This window comes from Triplophysa rosa, linkage group LG17, assembly GCF_024868665.1.
Source record: "Triplophysa rosa linkage group LG17, Trosa_1v2, whole genome shotgun sequence".
Lineage (NCBI taxonomy): Eukaryota > Metazoa > Chordata > Actinopteri > Cypriniformes > Nemacheilidae > Triplophysa > Triplophysa rosa.
The window spans coordinates 11,098,756-11,112,217 of NC_079906.1; the positions used below are offsets into that span (position 1 = coordinate 11,098,756).

Below are 13,462 nucleotides of genomic sequence, written 5' to 3' on the forward strand. Positions count from 1 at the left end.
TGTGTTTCTGACTATGTAAATGACTTAAAGCCTCAGTGAAATCAAAATGAAAGTTTTCTCTTTTTATAAAAATGAGTTAGCCTTAAGGACGTCAATAAACTGATATGCTCCTACGCGCTGACAAAATTCCCGTTTAGAAGATATAAGCGCTCAAAACTGACTGGCAGGTACGCTCAAAAAAATCTAGAAATTCCATGACATCACGCTACACTTCAGCCTCTCATCCAATCAAATCCGCTTTAGAATCCGAAGAGTCCCGCCCCCTTCACTATGAGAGCAAATCAGCCACTTGTTCGCACATTTATTATGTCCTACATGGTGAATGAGATGGGGGATGATCCAGACAGTGTAACCATTAACATTAAAGTCTTAATTTCGCGTTAGTGTCCTCTGCAGTTCAGAGACATGATAGCACAGAGCTGATCATTTCCACGGTCATACGCACAAATCCACTGAGAAAGCAACACGTATCTGACCCATTTCAAGTCTACACAAATGTTGTATGTTAAGGGTCGTGTCGCCAGTGGCAGCGCCAGTGTCACTCACCAACGTAAATAACAAGCTTCAAACGACTCATCACTGGTCTCACTGATCTTCCTATTCTTTTCGATAGACTTTTACACACCTGTGGCTACTACGCTGTTAAATGCAGCTTTGCCAGGCTGACTGTGTGCTACGCTACTGGTTATTTGAAAAGGGGGCGGGGTCACTCGATATGTCTCTCAAATAATGCTGCGCGTTCCAAGGCATCGCAGTGGGCCTTTAAATGTTTTGGAAATCTTTATCACATTTCACTATGTGAACTCCAAAAACTGTGTAAACTATAAAATGCCATTGCAAACCTAACTGCATTATGGATGGAAAAACTCTGCATCTTAACCGTTCTCTTGTAAAGAAAGTACTGAAATGCCTGTAACTCAAAGCAGAGGAAAAGCTCTTGTGAATGTAATGGAATAATTTAGAGCAAGATGCTGTGGCTATTGCGGTCTGTAAGGATTGTGTGTGCGTTATTAATGCACAGTTGTAGTGAAAGCTGCCACATCACGTTACTCTCTAGCACAAAAGAGCACATGAGATCAGTTCATAGCTGCGGTACTCCAATATTGCTGCGTGTGTCTTCTGAATCCTATGGTCTGGATAGTGGACAAGCCACGAAAAAGAGAACGGGGCTGGTTGTCACATCCTGCAGTCAATGTATTACACATGTTTTTTGAAGACTTAATGAGTCTCTGTAGTGCATGCTTTAAACTCTTAACTTTTAAAATAGATCTTGAATATCTCCCTGTTATTAGGAAAACAGCCAGGAAAGTTTATATAACTTAATCGCAGCGCATGTTGTTACTGCAGTTGGACTTGAGATACATCACATGTGGCAACAGTCTCTCGTCATAGACATCTGTCTCACCTCAGGCTGTATTGCTTTAAATACAGGAGCATCCATCAAAGTGATCTGACTCTGCAAAGAAAAACATTACACTGTTAAACAATTTTCAAGAGCACTATTCATTTCTTTGGCTAAAAGGTTTTATTTTTTGCAGTGGAAAGTTACAAATTGCATCTTAAATGGAGCAAACTGGGTTGCAATAATCAATGAACAGACAATGAAACACTTCCCATCCTCCAAAAAATTTAGTTTGTGCACATGTACTCACAGCAAACTCCTCAGGTGTCACTTTGAGCATGTCAAACACCACCGCATCAAAACTCTTAGCAGAGTCCAAGCTCCGTCCATCCAGAGACTCTGAACTGCTGCTGTCCTGCAGACACAGCAGAGATAAACTACACATTTTAGCAGCCCTAAGGTTTCACACATCTATAAAATCCATATAGGCCAAAATCCACAGCCAGTTCAGCTCTTCCTGTGGATACCGAACCAGCTTCATTACAACTGCCTGAATGATTTGATTGCATTTGATTATTCGTCACAGATGTAAAAGTGGACGAGAACGTTCACTTCCATATCACTTCCGTTAATTTATTAACAGGCGACGTGCCAAAGCAGCCCGTAATGTGATTAAAGTCAGACCAAAACAGACCACATGGCAAAGACAGAATAGGAAATAATAGTCACTATAAAAAGGATACAGTTTCAGACAGATCCTTTGACGTTTCTGATTGCATTGAGTGTATTATCTATATTTATACTGAAAACTATTAGCTTAAAAATCTCATTTGAATCTCGTCTTCCCTGTAATTGGCGGAAGTCTCCTTTATGCCTTTATAGAAGGTCAATAATGTTCGGTTTAATAGCATCGAGTTCTTAGATACACGGTATATGTGTTTAAGGGACAGTTCACCCCAAAATAAAAATTGTGTCAACATTTACTCACATTAAAAAATGTATTTGTTCTAATGAACACAGAGAAAGATATTTGGAAGAATGCTTGTAACCAAACAGTTCTTGGCCACCATTGACTACCATAATAGGAAAAATTACAATGTTAGTCAAAAGTGCCGCAGAACTTTTTGCTTTCCAACATTCTTCAAAATATCTTCTTCTGTGTTCAACAGAACAAGAAATTTATAAAGCATTTTTCCTACTGTTCCTTTAAACAATACTGTGAAACCACTGAGCTATTATAAGTCAAATATGATTTACACTGAACAAAATTATAAATGCAACACTTTTGTTTTTGCCCCCATTTTGGGGGTAAATAACTACAAAAGGCAAAGGAGAAGTGCTCACTAACACAGATTTAGACAGATTTGTAAACAATATTTGAGAGAAATAGGCCTTTTGTGTACATAGAAAAAGTCTTAGATCTTTGAGTTCAGCTCATGAAAAATGGGGGCAAAAACAAAAGTGTTGCGTTTATAATTTTGGTCAGTGTATATTAATATTACAAACTGAAATTGTTACAAAACTTAGGACATGGACAGTTGTTCTGTTTACTGTTTAACTAAAAACATTTTCTTATAAATATCTTAGGTATATATCCTTATTTTTGGCTTTTCTATTTGTTGTACAGCTGACAAAAATGAAATCACTGTGTCAGTCTACATCATAAAACAAACCAACTAAAACTTCGCTTTGCTTAAAAACACAGCTGTTTTAATACATGAAATGAATTTGTGTGCTGTTACACTTCTGCACACTCAGCAAGCAAACTCAGCAAGCAAAAACCATGGCTGTGTCCGAAATAGCCCCCTATACCCTAATATAGTGCACTATTTGAGGGGACATCCATTTTTAGTGGTGTCCGAATTCATAGTGGACCTTATTGAGTGCACTCATTCAATCCCATGACGCATCATAATATTGAGTGTACAACCGATGTACACTCACGGCTAGCTGCTAGTCATCTATCTTGATGCTCGTGCTGAATGAATTCCCGTGTCTCGGCAGAAGATGGCGCCCCCAGCATTTCCAGTGCACCGCACCGAGTGTCCGAATTTAGTCACTTGTTTCACCCGCTTAAAGTGGACAATATTAGTGAACTAATGTAGTGAATAGTGAATGAGCGTACAGTGGGCGATTTCGGACACAGCCCATGTGATATCTTATAAGCTGTATTCTACAGTCTTTGAAAAGCCTAAACAGCGCCCCCACTCTTCACAGACTGCCATCACACCTTCTGAAATACAAAATGTATATAGTTGGCAGTTATGCATCTGGTGCATCTTCATATTTATAAGAGCTCTAATCCTAGGATGTGACAATTGAATGGTTATGAGTACAATAATAGCTTTTGTTGCATGATTTTGCTGTTTTCCACCGTTAATGGTTCATGCTTAACAGTTCTTGACGTTTAGTTCAATAAAATGTGTGCCTTGAATGCACTGTAAGTTGCCAAATGTTAATAAATATTTAATAAATGCTTTTATTAAAGTGTTTTAAATATTCAGAGTGATGGCCTATCATTCAGCATTTATGAAATATTGAATCGAGTTTAAATCATTTTATTGTGTTTAAAGAGAAAGCCCATGGAGTGATATGAGAGGCCTAAAACTAGCATTGTGTTGGTAATCGGTAGCCTGGGACAACCGGAAATTATAGCGTTTAGAACAGTTATACAAAAACATCTGATCATAGAATGCCAACTGACCAATGTGAATCAAGCATTCCTAAGTGCTTTCTAATAAATAACTGTACATTTCAGCACATATGTTTTTAAAGCTGAAAGCATTAGTATGCACATGGGATGTGTTTGGGTACCTGTGTGTGGCCAGAGGTGATGCTGATGCTGGCAGGGAGCCCATTCCTCCTGTACATGCTCTCAGCCTGTAGAGAAGATCCAGATCACAGCCAATCTCAGCTGCTCACCCCCACACATGATCTCTCAGCCATCCCTGAAACACACACAAACACATTTAACAAGTCTACACCATTTTCACACCATGTGATTGTACTTTAGGAAAGATGTAGTATATTAAACCTATAAAACACAAAGTATGATGAAGATTGAGGATGTCAAAGGATTGAATAATTAAAACAATAGATATTATATTATACTAGTATTGTATATTTGTTTTGATATCAAAAGCAGTTTTAACAATTTAGTTATTTACGAATAGTAAGAGAGCAAAACAATAGCGGTACATATGGTCACTTAGTGCAGAAACCGTAGTAGAACATTTCTGCATATACTGTATAGACGCAGCTTCTTGTCAGCTTCAGTTTTTTTTTACCAATAAATGCTTTTAGTTTTAAAGTGAATGCTTGTGGGGGAAAAAATGACAATTTTACTAACATAAAAAAACGGTTCCATGATGATATCCACTATAATATGCTTTAAAAGCAGGGTAAACACAACAAGCTGCAATGCTTAAAATAGCCAGAAGAGGGAGGTCTTCACCACAACTTCACCCTCTTTTTTCTTTATATGGGATACATTTTGCTTCTCATATGTCCTATATTTAGCCTGCCAGCCATTTCTTGTTTAAATGAGCCAATGAGAAATATCCTATTGCCCAAAAATGAAATGAGTTGTGGTTGGCTGCATTAAAATTCAGCAAAAAGGTCTCTTCCTGTGTAAGTCAAAGGTCTGGCTACGCAGGACTAATACACAACAAGCAACAATAATATAGAAGAATAATACGCAGAGATTTTCATACCCATTTTGTTATGCCAGATCTTTCACATGGCTAATATCTGTGTGATGGGGTTGATAAGGAGGCCATTCCAATCTGTGGTGCTGTAATACTGGAAAACAGAGAACAAAATAACAATGTTATTGTGAGCTTAATAGATGTTTTATGATTCTTTATGATTGTAGAAGCAATCGGTGGTTAGCAGTGGAACATAAACATTTAGTTCCTTTTGTGTAATCAAGGTTGGTTTCTAAAAGGGGTCATATGGCGCAAATACGTGTTTTTCTGTGTCTTTCGTGTGTTATAAGTTGCCCACGCATGTATTAGACGTGTAAAATTGCAAAAATGAAAGTGTCGTAACAAAATATGCATTCTAGTGAATTGAAGCCACCATTAAAATGCTATCAGTCATAGAAAAGCTTCTAGTCTGTTTTTTTCTCACTTGCAAACTACAATAAAAGTTTACTTCTATGTTCATGAGATTTTGGTAGACTGGTTTTCACACTGAAATAATATTAAATTGTACTGCAGGTTATTTTTTTAAAGTGGTACGTTTTACAAGTATTACCATGCTTTAGTTACAATATATACAATAAAATATGCAATATGCAGATGCACTACAGCGCCCCCTACTGTCTTCTATAGATATGTGCAATAACTGCGATGATCTTAAACCATCGCGATGAGGTCAAACAATCGCGATGAGACAATTATTTAATAATCGTGACAGCCCTATTTAAATTTCATGACTTTTTTAAAGAACAATTTTAAAAAATCATTTCAAACCTGTACGAGTTTCTGTCTTCTGCAGAACACAAAAGAATATATTTCGAAGACAACGGCGGTACTCATTCACTTCTATTGTATGGACACAAAACCAATGTTAGTCAATGGGTAATTCCATCATTTGGTTACCAGCATTATTCAAAATATCTTCTTTTGTTTTCTGCATTAGAAAGAATGTCATGCAGGTTTGAAATGACAAGAGGTTGAGTAAAAAATGACAGAATTTTCATTTCTGGGTGAACTATCACTTTAATATACCATTTAAATAAGGTGACATACATTCACCCCCTAAACTGTATTACAGAGTAACCTACCGTGTATGTCTCCTAAGGTGTACGTTAGGACAACAGCAAAGACTTAAAATACATGATAAAATATAAAAAATAAATATGTATTTATCTACATGCTGATTCTAAAACAAAAGAGCACGAGTCAACATATTACACGCAGCCTACATTTTGAGAGGACACTACTAGGTTATGTTATTAAAAAAATAAACACACCACCTGTATCTTTACATCAGCAGAATTTAACTTGAGAAAATTTGAAGTATTCAGTCAAAACTCATGAACACTCACGTTTGTTGACCACAAGCAGGCCTGCATTTCTTTATTTGTCTGTATGGCTTCCTAGTGGCCCACATTATACATACACATCACACCAATTGTGTCCAGACTTATTTTTGGTGTGTCCTCTCATTTTCTTAATGCGTAAACGAATGTAATTAGCGAGAGCTGCAGGTTGCAGTGCATTTCACCATGGCAAACACAGACAAAAGCAGTAACTACAACACAAGCAGAGCTGTGAAGCTCACCTTAACTGTGATTACGCATTGTTATCAACAAAACATACAAGCAAACCTGCAAACGTTTAATTTTTATTGAGAAGAACAACAGGTAAGAAAAAACGTGTTTGTTATTCCTGTATCAAAACTATATTTGACACTCGACAGTCGTGCGCATTGTTTTATATTTTTGTGAGGAAATGTTTTGATTTTATTTTTACATGCTATAACACCAAAAACACAAGAATAAGATGAATGTTTAATGGACTTTTTCACATTTCCTGGCTTCTCAGCAGCAGAAGTCGTCATAGTTGGGTAAACTTCTAAAGCGTTGAATAGGAGACTACCACATATTTTTTGTGCATTCTCATTTGCTCAAATAGCAAAAGAAAAACTCAAGGATAGTGTTTTTCACTACTTTCAACAAAATGACAAAAAGAAATGAAAGAGTCTGATAATGGCAGTCAAAGGAGAGAATGAAGTCAAATTTACTGCGACTTCCAAGAAACAGCCTCGCATTAGCGTATACTATAGTACTATAGTGTTATAAACATACATATTTTTAGAATGAAAACGACAAAAATGATTTTTACAATGCTGATGACCGTTGAACGCATCACAGTCTTGTGAAAAAGGTCCATACACTCAGTGGGTAAATGATAGATGTTTACTAGATTATAATTCATAGACTAGTGGGAAGTTTTATTATTTTTGTCTCTCTATCTCAGCAACTGTCTCTATTTGACAGAAATGTATGCAAATTATAGTATTAACAGTGCGCAGGATTTTTAAATGATTCATCTCATCTGAATAATTACATTTTTCTCTGTTTTTTATGCGCATCGTCATTTTGCAACGCAGTGAATTTTCACTCACTCCAGACTTTCTCCCTCCACACTATTCACAAAACAGAAAAACATAATTTTATGAAATAAAACGGGTATTGCGAATCACAGAGCAGACAAAGGCAGACGAGTGCTTCAAGGCACCATGCGGGTTCCAGTAAAGATGGAGTATGAGCTAGGGGAGCTGACAGAGGAGCGTCTGAGAGAAATGGGTGCCCGCTGTGTTGGAGAAACCTTAGACATAGAGTACTATTACGACACTGAGAGCTTCCAGCTGGCTTCTACACAGACCTGGTTAAATCAGCATGAGGGCCAGTGGGGGCTGATCCTGGCACAGAAGCAAGACATTAATCCATCTGTATCAGAAGAGACCAAAATGTCTGAAGAAGAGCAGAAAAGCAACATGGCTGACTCATCATCTCAGAAAAGAGAACAACCAGGCTTTCATCCTGAAAAAAGAAATACAGCTGACAGCGAGAATCTCACGTCCAAAAGCAAAGTTCAGAGTACATCTTCAGATGATATATCAGTAGGATCCGCATACACAGAGCTGAATGACCCATGCTCCATTATGATGCACATCACAAAATGTCTACAGCTTCCTCTGACACATGCTGAAGTACAAGACATGACTATGAAGAACTTCTTGAGGACGGCCCAAATCAAGATTTATGACAGCTGGATGGGATCCAGGTCAGTGAAGTATTCTCTGCCTGGTGGCTTCATGTTGGCTTTGGATAGAAATTACAGAACTCCTACAGTAGCTTCCTCTGTGTTCCTGTCAATGGATGCAGATGTGCTCAACATCAGCACCGACCTCGAAAGGATGGACCGGCTGCATAAAGACTTGGGCCTGAAACCAAAGGCAAGCTTACACTCTTAAAAAGGGTGCTTCAAAAGGTTCTTCGATGCCATAGAAGAACCTTTTGGTTCCATGAAGAACCTTTAACATCTGAAGAACCTTTAGATGTCACAAAAGGTTCTTTGCGGCAAAAAAAGGTTCTTCAGATTATTAAAAAAAGTAAGAAAGATATGGTTCTTTAAAGCAGTGGTTCCCGACCCCCTTAGGGGGCAACCAGAGTTCACATGAGGGGCGCGGGAGCTGACATGCTTTGAGGTTAAATAAAGCTGCATAAAATGTTCCACTAATCATTTTAAATAAAAATATTTTTGTATGTTTTAAAAAAATCATGTGCTTACAATGCCAAGATAATGCTTTAAAAATGGTTATATCTTGTATAAAATAATTATTTCAATTTTTCCGGCTCCATCGGCAGACATTCACGCGGGGCTTCGCGGTAGCTGGAAGCACTGTCATTGGCTGTTCTCGATATGAGACTCACATGAGAAACGTCCTCTGTCAGGCGTCAACGTTCGTGTTAACATAAAAATCAAAAGGAAAAATAGCAGAGAAACGTACATGCGGTGATTCTTCGTCAGAAATAAAGGAAAAAGTTTAGACGCTATGACAAATTTAGGTTTTATTGAAGGACAAGACAAGTCTCGGCCAGAATGTGTGTTCTGTGGTGAAAAATTGGTAAATGACAGCATGAAACCAAGCAAAATGAAAAGACACCTTGTAAAAATAAGCAGTAATTGACAGTAGCCACATCTCTTTATGCAAGTACAGCAATGTTAATGTTTAACCGTTCTTTCATAACGTTCAGTATACTCTGTATGTTCATACAATAACCTGAAAATAAACTGAAATAACCTGAAAAATAACCTGAAAATTTATTTGAGTATTCAAGTAAAAATGTAATTAAAATCTTTTATATTACTCATATTCAACCATTTAATTTAATTTATTATTCAATTATTTCATTTATTTATATTTACTATCTATAAATGTGTGTGTGAGTAGCAATTATGTGTGTATACACACACACACACACACACACATATTTGAGGGGGGGTCCGATTGTCATACATGTACGTCATACATGTTACGTGGGGGGGCCCAAGGAAAAAAGGTTGGGAACCACTGCTTTAAAGAACCTTTGACTGAATGGTTCTTTGTGGAACCAAAAATGGTTCTTCTGTGGCATCGCTGTGAAGAAACTTTTAAGCACCTTTATTTTTAAGACTGTAGATAAAAGACAGCAGAAGATCGCTGTAGTAAACACACATTCTCACATCAAGCTGTGGTGCTCACATGGACGTATAAATTTAACTTTGCCTCGTGTTACTTCCTGTACTTTTTCACATAAAAGTGGGAATAAAGGAAATAATAAAAAAATGTAAAACATAAAATGAAATCAATTGTTTCTGGTAGTCCAATGGCAGTAATCGGGTCGAGTAATAGAATGCGATTATGAGCGGATCATGATCTGCAGTCCATCAGCTGGGGATTACAGTAGTCCAGATTGACTAGACTGCATGTGGTTTACAGGATAAACATATTGTAAAATATTTTGAATCCAAACACACTTATTCTTGTCTTTTTAGCGCACATGTACAGGTTGCAGTGTATGTGTAAACAGTCAGAAGTCATGTGCTCTGATCGCCATGTCTCTACAAAAGAAAAATAAAGTGTTTGTTTTTGTTCCCTACAGACCCACAGGTGTGATTCTACTCCATTTCATTTAAGAGACGGATTCAGTCCAAGCACAGTCTGCTGAGACATCCATAGTTTCTATGGCAACAGAAAGAACTAATGTTTTTATATTTTTGTACATACACAACTCTTGAGGGCCGAGCAATCTGCAAGCAAAAATCTGCCACATTAGAGATTGGACATGTTCAACATTAGAAGTTAATATTTTTTCTTACTCCTAAGAACCTGAAAAGTCTGCCATATTTTTTCTTACAGTATGAGTTTTACAATAATTAACATTACTCATTTAGCACTTTAAGTACCACACATTTTTTAAGTATTCATGCCTTCTTTGTATAGCACAGACATGCTGTACCAGCTAAGCTACAAAAAGCCAGCCGAAAAGTCTAAATATTATAAGCATCACAAAACAATTCGAAAACAAGGGTTAATTCTGGAAAAAAAGAGATTTTCACTTTAGATTTTGCACTAGACAACAGATTCCTTGGAGGCGTAACACAAAAACAAAGCTAGCATTGTTTACACAGACTCATACAACCGCAGACACAGACAATTTTGCCATCAACTCTAAATAATTAATCTGTTTACTTTCCATACTGACACAAAGAGAACATTGCTAATGCTGTTAGTAATGTTGTTAAAGAAACAATTCACCAAAAAATAACAATTGTGTCATCATTTACTCATCCTCGAGTTGTTCCAAATCTGTATACATTTCTTTGTTGTGATGAACACAGAGAACGATATTTGAAAGAATGCTTGTAACCAAACAGTTCTTGGCCACCATGCATTGACCACCATAGTAGGAAAATTGCTTTATAACTTTTTTGTTCTGTTAAAACCAACGAAGATATTTTGAAGAATGTAGGAAAGCAAACCGTGCTGGGGCACTTTTGACTACCATTGTCATTTTTCCTACTATGGTAGTCAGTGGTGGCCAAGAACTTCTTCCAAATATCTTTCTCTGTGTTAATCAAAACAAAGAAATTGAGACAGATTTGGACCAACTCGAGGGTGAGTAAATGATGACAGAATTTTTATTTTTGGGTGAACTGTCCCTTTAAGGTCTACTACTGACCAACAAATTCTAAAGACCAGTGGCAGTGACACACATAATCTGTTAAAACAGATTTGTCTCATAAATGTAGAAGTTACACCACGCACTCACCACTGTGCGGCACATGCTGCCACATAATCACTATGTGAATCTAGCAGATGAGATAAAATAGGATTCTGAAGGCTCAACAACACAACCATAAACTACAGAAACACACATTATTTGAGTCAGGGAAGAGTTGCAGGTGTGGTGCTGGAAAGCAAATGTATTATTTACACAGACAGGTCGACTATTTAAAGCAAATTTAATACTGCTACCAACCATAATTTTCAGCATTAAAAATAAAGCTGCATCAGGATATACTATACAATAATAGAAAGACATTTATCCAGCATTTCCAGCAACATGTATGCCTTTATTTTACAAACATGTTGTACATAGCAAAACAGCGTACTCTTAAAATAGTAAATAGGACCCTCAATAATAATAAACAATAACTTGAAATGTTTAATTCTTTAAAGAATAGGTGTACTGCCAAACTGTTTATGAAGATTATATTTGTTCATAACATACATTAAAGTGATAGTTCACCCAAAAAGTGGTGTTGGAAGAAAGAAAGTCATGAAGGTTCGAAATGACAAGAGGGTGAGTAAATGATGACAGAATGTTCATTTCTGGGCGAACTATCACTTTAACTAGTGAAACAACTTTCTATACAGTGCAAAAGACTTCTCACGGATGAAACATTACTCAGACATACTGATGTGTAACATCATTTATCTCATTAAAGAGTCCTACTTATTTCCATTTTATATGCCAACTTCACAACATGGAATAAATATTGAATAACCACTGAAAATGTCTAAGCGGAGTGCTCCAGTCTCTATATCTGAAGCATCAATAATATATGAGCTCTCTGAATGTGACCAAATCCCAGACACAGCGACTTCACACCAATGTAGCTAATGTAACAAACTTGACATTACATCCATAATCCCTTTCACTGCAAATTGCAATATCTGTAACAAACCAACAAAATTAACTTTGTTTATAATGTGTGTTAATGATAAATGCATGCAAATGTAAGCCCAGTTTCATTTAGATTTTCATAAACACGCCATTAAAAACATTAAATGGCCATTCTGGTAAAGTATAATCTAGATCTATATAATATATATCGATTGCTATGGCTATGGCAGTGCCGACATAACAGACGTACGATGTTTCTGAATATTGATGAGCAGGGCCACCACATCATCAACACTGTATCACACATCAAACCATATAAAAAAATCTGAAAATTGTTAAACACAGATCTATTTTTTGACAAGAGGATATAATTTAAAACACTGCATATGCACAATACAGTATTTTCAAGGCAATGGCGCATGCATCATCCTGACAGTGTGGCAAACCGCCAGGCAGACGCAGACGACCCCCCGTGACGCAACTCCATCACTGCTGCTGTTTTTGTGGCCAATTGTGGTCGTCGTTTTGATGCACTTATGCACGAGCACTGATGTCAACAATAGGTTCAACTCACCTGTGAATGTAAATACTGTTGCGTCCTCGCCCGCTCTGAAGATGCACGCGCCAGTCTATGCCAGTCTTATTTCTCTGTACTGCAGCACGACCCAACGGACAAAATTCCAAATTTCGATGGATACAGTCTCATCCGATGACCACGGGTTTTTTAAAGCCCGTCTGAGCCAATTTCAGATTTCACCCGACAGTGCAAACGCTGTGGTTTGAGTAGGCATGATGACGGGCATTGAGCGCAGTCCCGATGCGTAGGCACGATGTTACCGGATGGTGGAGACGCGAGTCATTTGCCAACAGCTGGGAATCAGAATCTGGAAATGTTGGCGCGCGACACTTTTGATTTACAGAAACAATGACCAATTACGTAGGGTGGAGAAAAATCCAGAGACCGCCTTTATCATGACTAACCAATCATTAATGAGGTCAATGCTGTCGCTCGCATAACGGCTCTAATAAATATATGCAATGTAACAGATAGCTGTTCTTTTAAAATAGGCCTACTTGCTAAATTGTATCTTTATACCAGTGATACACACTATATGATTTTTTTTCTTAAAATACTTTGAAAATATAAACATTGGTTAAATATGTTGTGTATGGTTTAAGTTGTCTTAAGCGTTTATGATTATGACGTTATATATCGTTGTATTACTTGTTTCAAAAGTATTGTGTATGTGTATAGAGCAGCATGTCCATGAGGACAATTCATTTTGTTATTCAGTTTATTTAATAGCCAATTAATAGCAGTGGAATGCTTGATTGATATGCTAAAATATATATCTTGAAAAATATACAACTATTGATTTTTTAAATGACAATACTGCATTATTTATCATGCACCTTTGCATTTTTATGTAATT

At 37.0% G+C, this 13,462-nt stretch overlaps 2 protein-coding genes across 2 annotated transcripts in view; one reads left to right on the forward strand and one right to left on the reverse strand.

The window, feature by feature from the left end:
• ralgps1 (Ral GEF with PH domain and SH3 binding motif 1) overlaps positions 1-12,905 on the reverse strand; it is a 112,977-nt gene extending 100,072 nt beyond the window's left edge. Inside the window, exons 1-5 of the mRNA XM_057356152.1 lie at positions 12,604-12,905; positions 5,056-5,143; positions 4,157-4,290; positions 1,653-1,757; positions 1,406-1,456 (exon numbers count right to left, since the gene is read on the reverse strand). Of these exons, the coding sequence (XP_057212135.1) occupies positions 1,406-1,456; positions 1,653-1,757; positions 4,157-4,213 (213 nt within the window). The 5' untranslated portion in view covers positions 4,214-4,290; positions 5,056-5,143; positions 12,604-12,905. The remainder of the gene's footprint in view (positions 1-1,405; positions 1,457-1,652; positions 1,758-4,156; positions 4,291-5,055; positions 5,144-12,603) is intronic.
• si:dkey-191c17.2 (uncharacterized protein LOC100005628 homolog) lies at positions 5,714-8,329 on the forward strand. The gene is made up of 2 exons (XM_057357111.1): positions 5,714-5,718; positions 7,558-8,329. Exons 1-2 carry the CDS (start codon positions 5,714-5,716, stop codon positions 8,327-8,329), a joined length of 777 nt encoding a protein of 258 aa, XP_057213094.1.
• Positions 12,906-13,462: the final 557 nt, after the last annotated feature.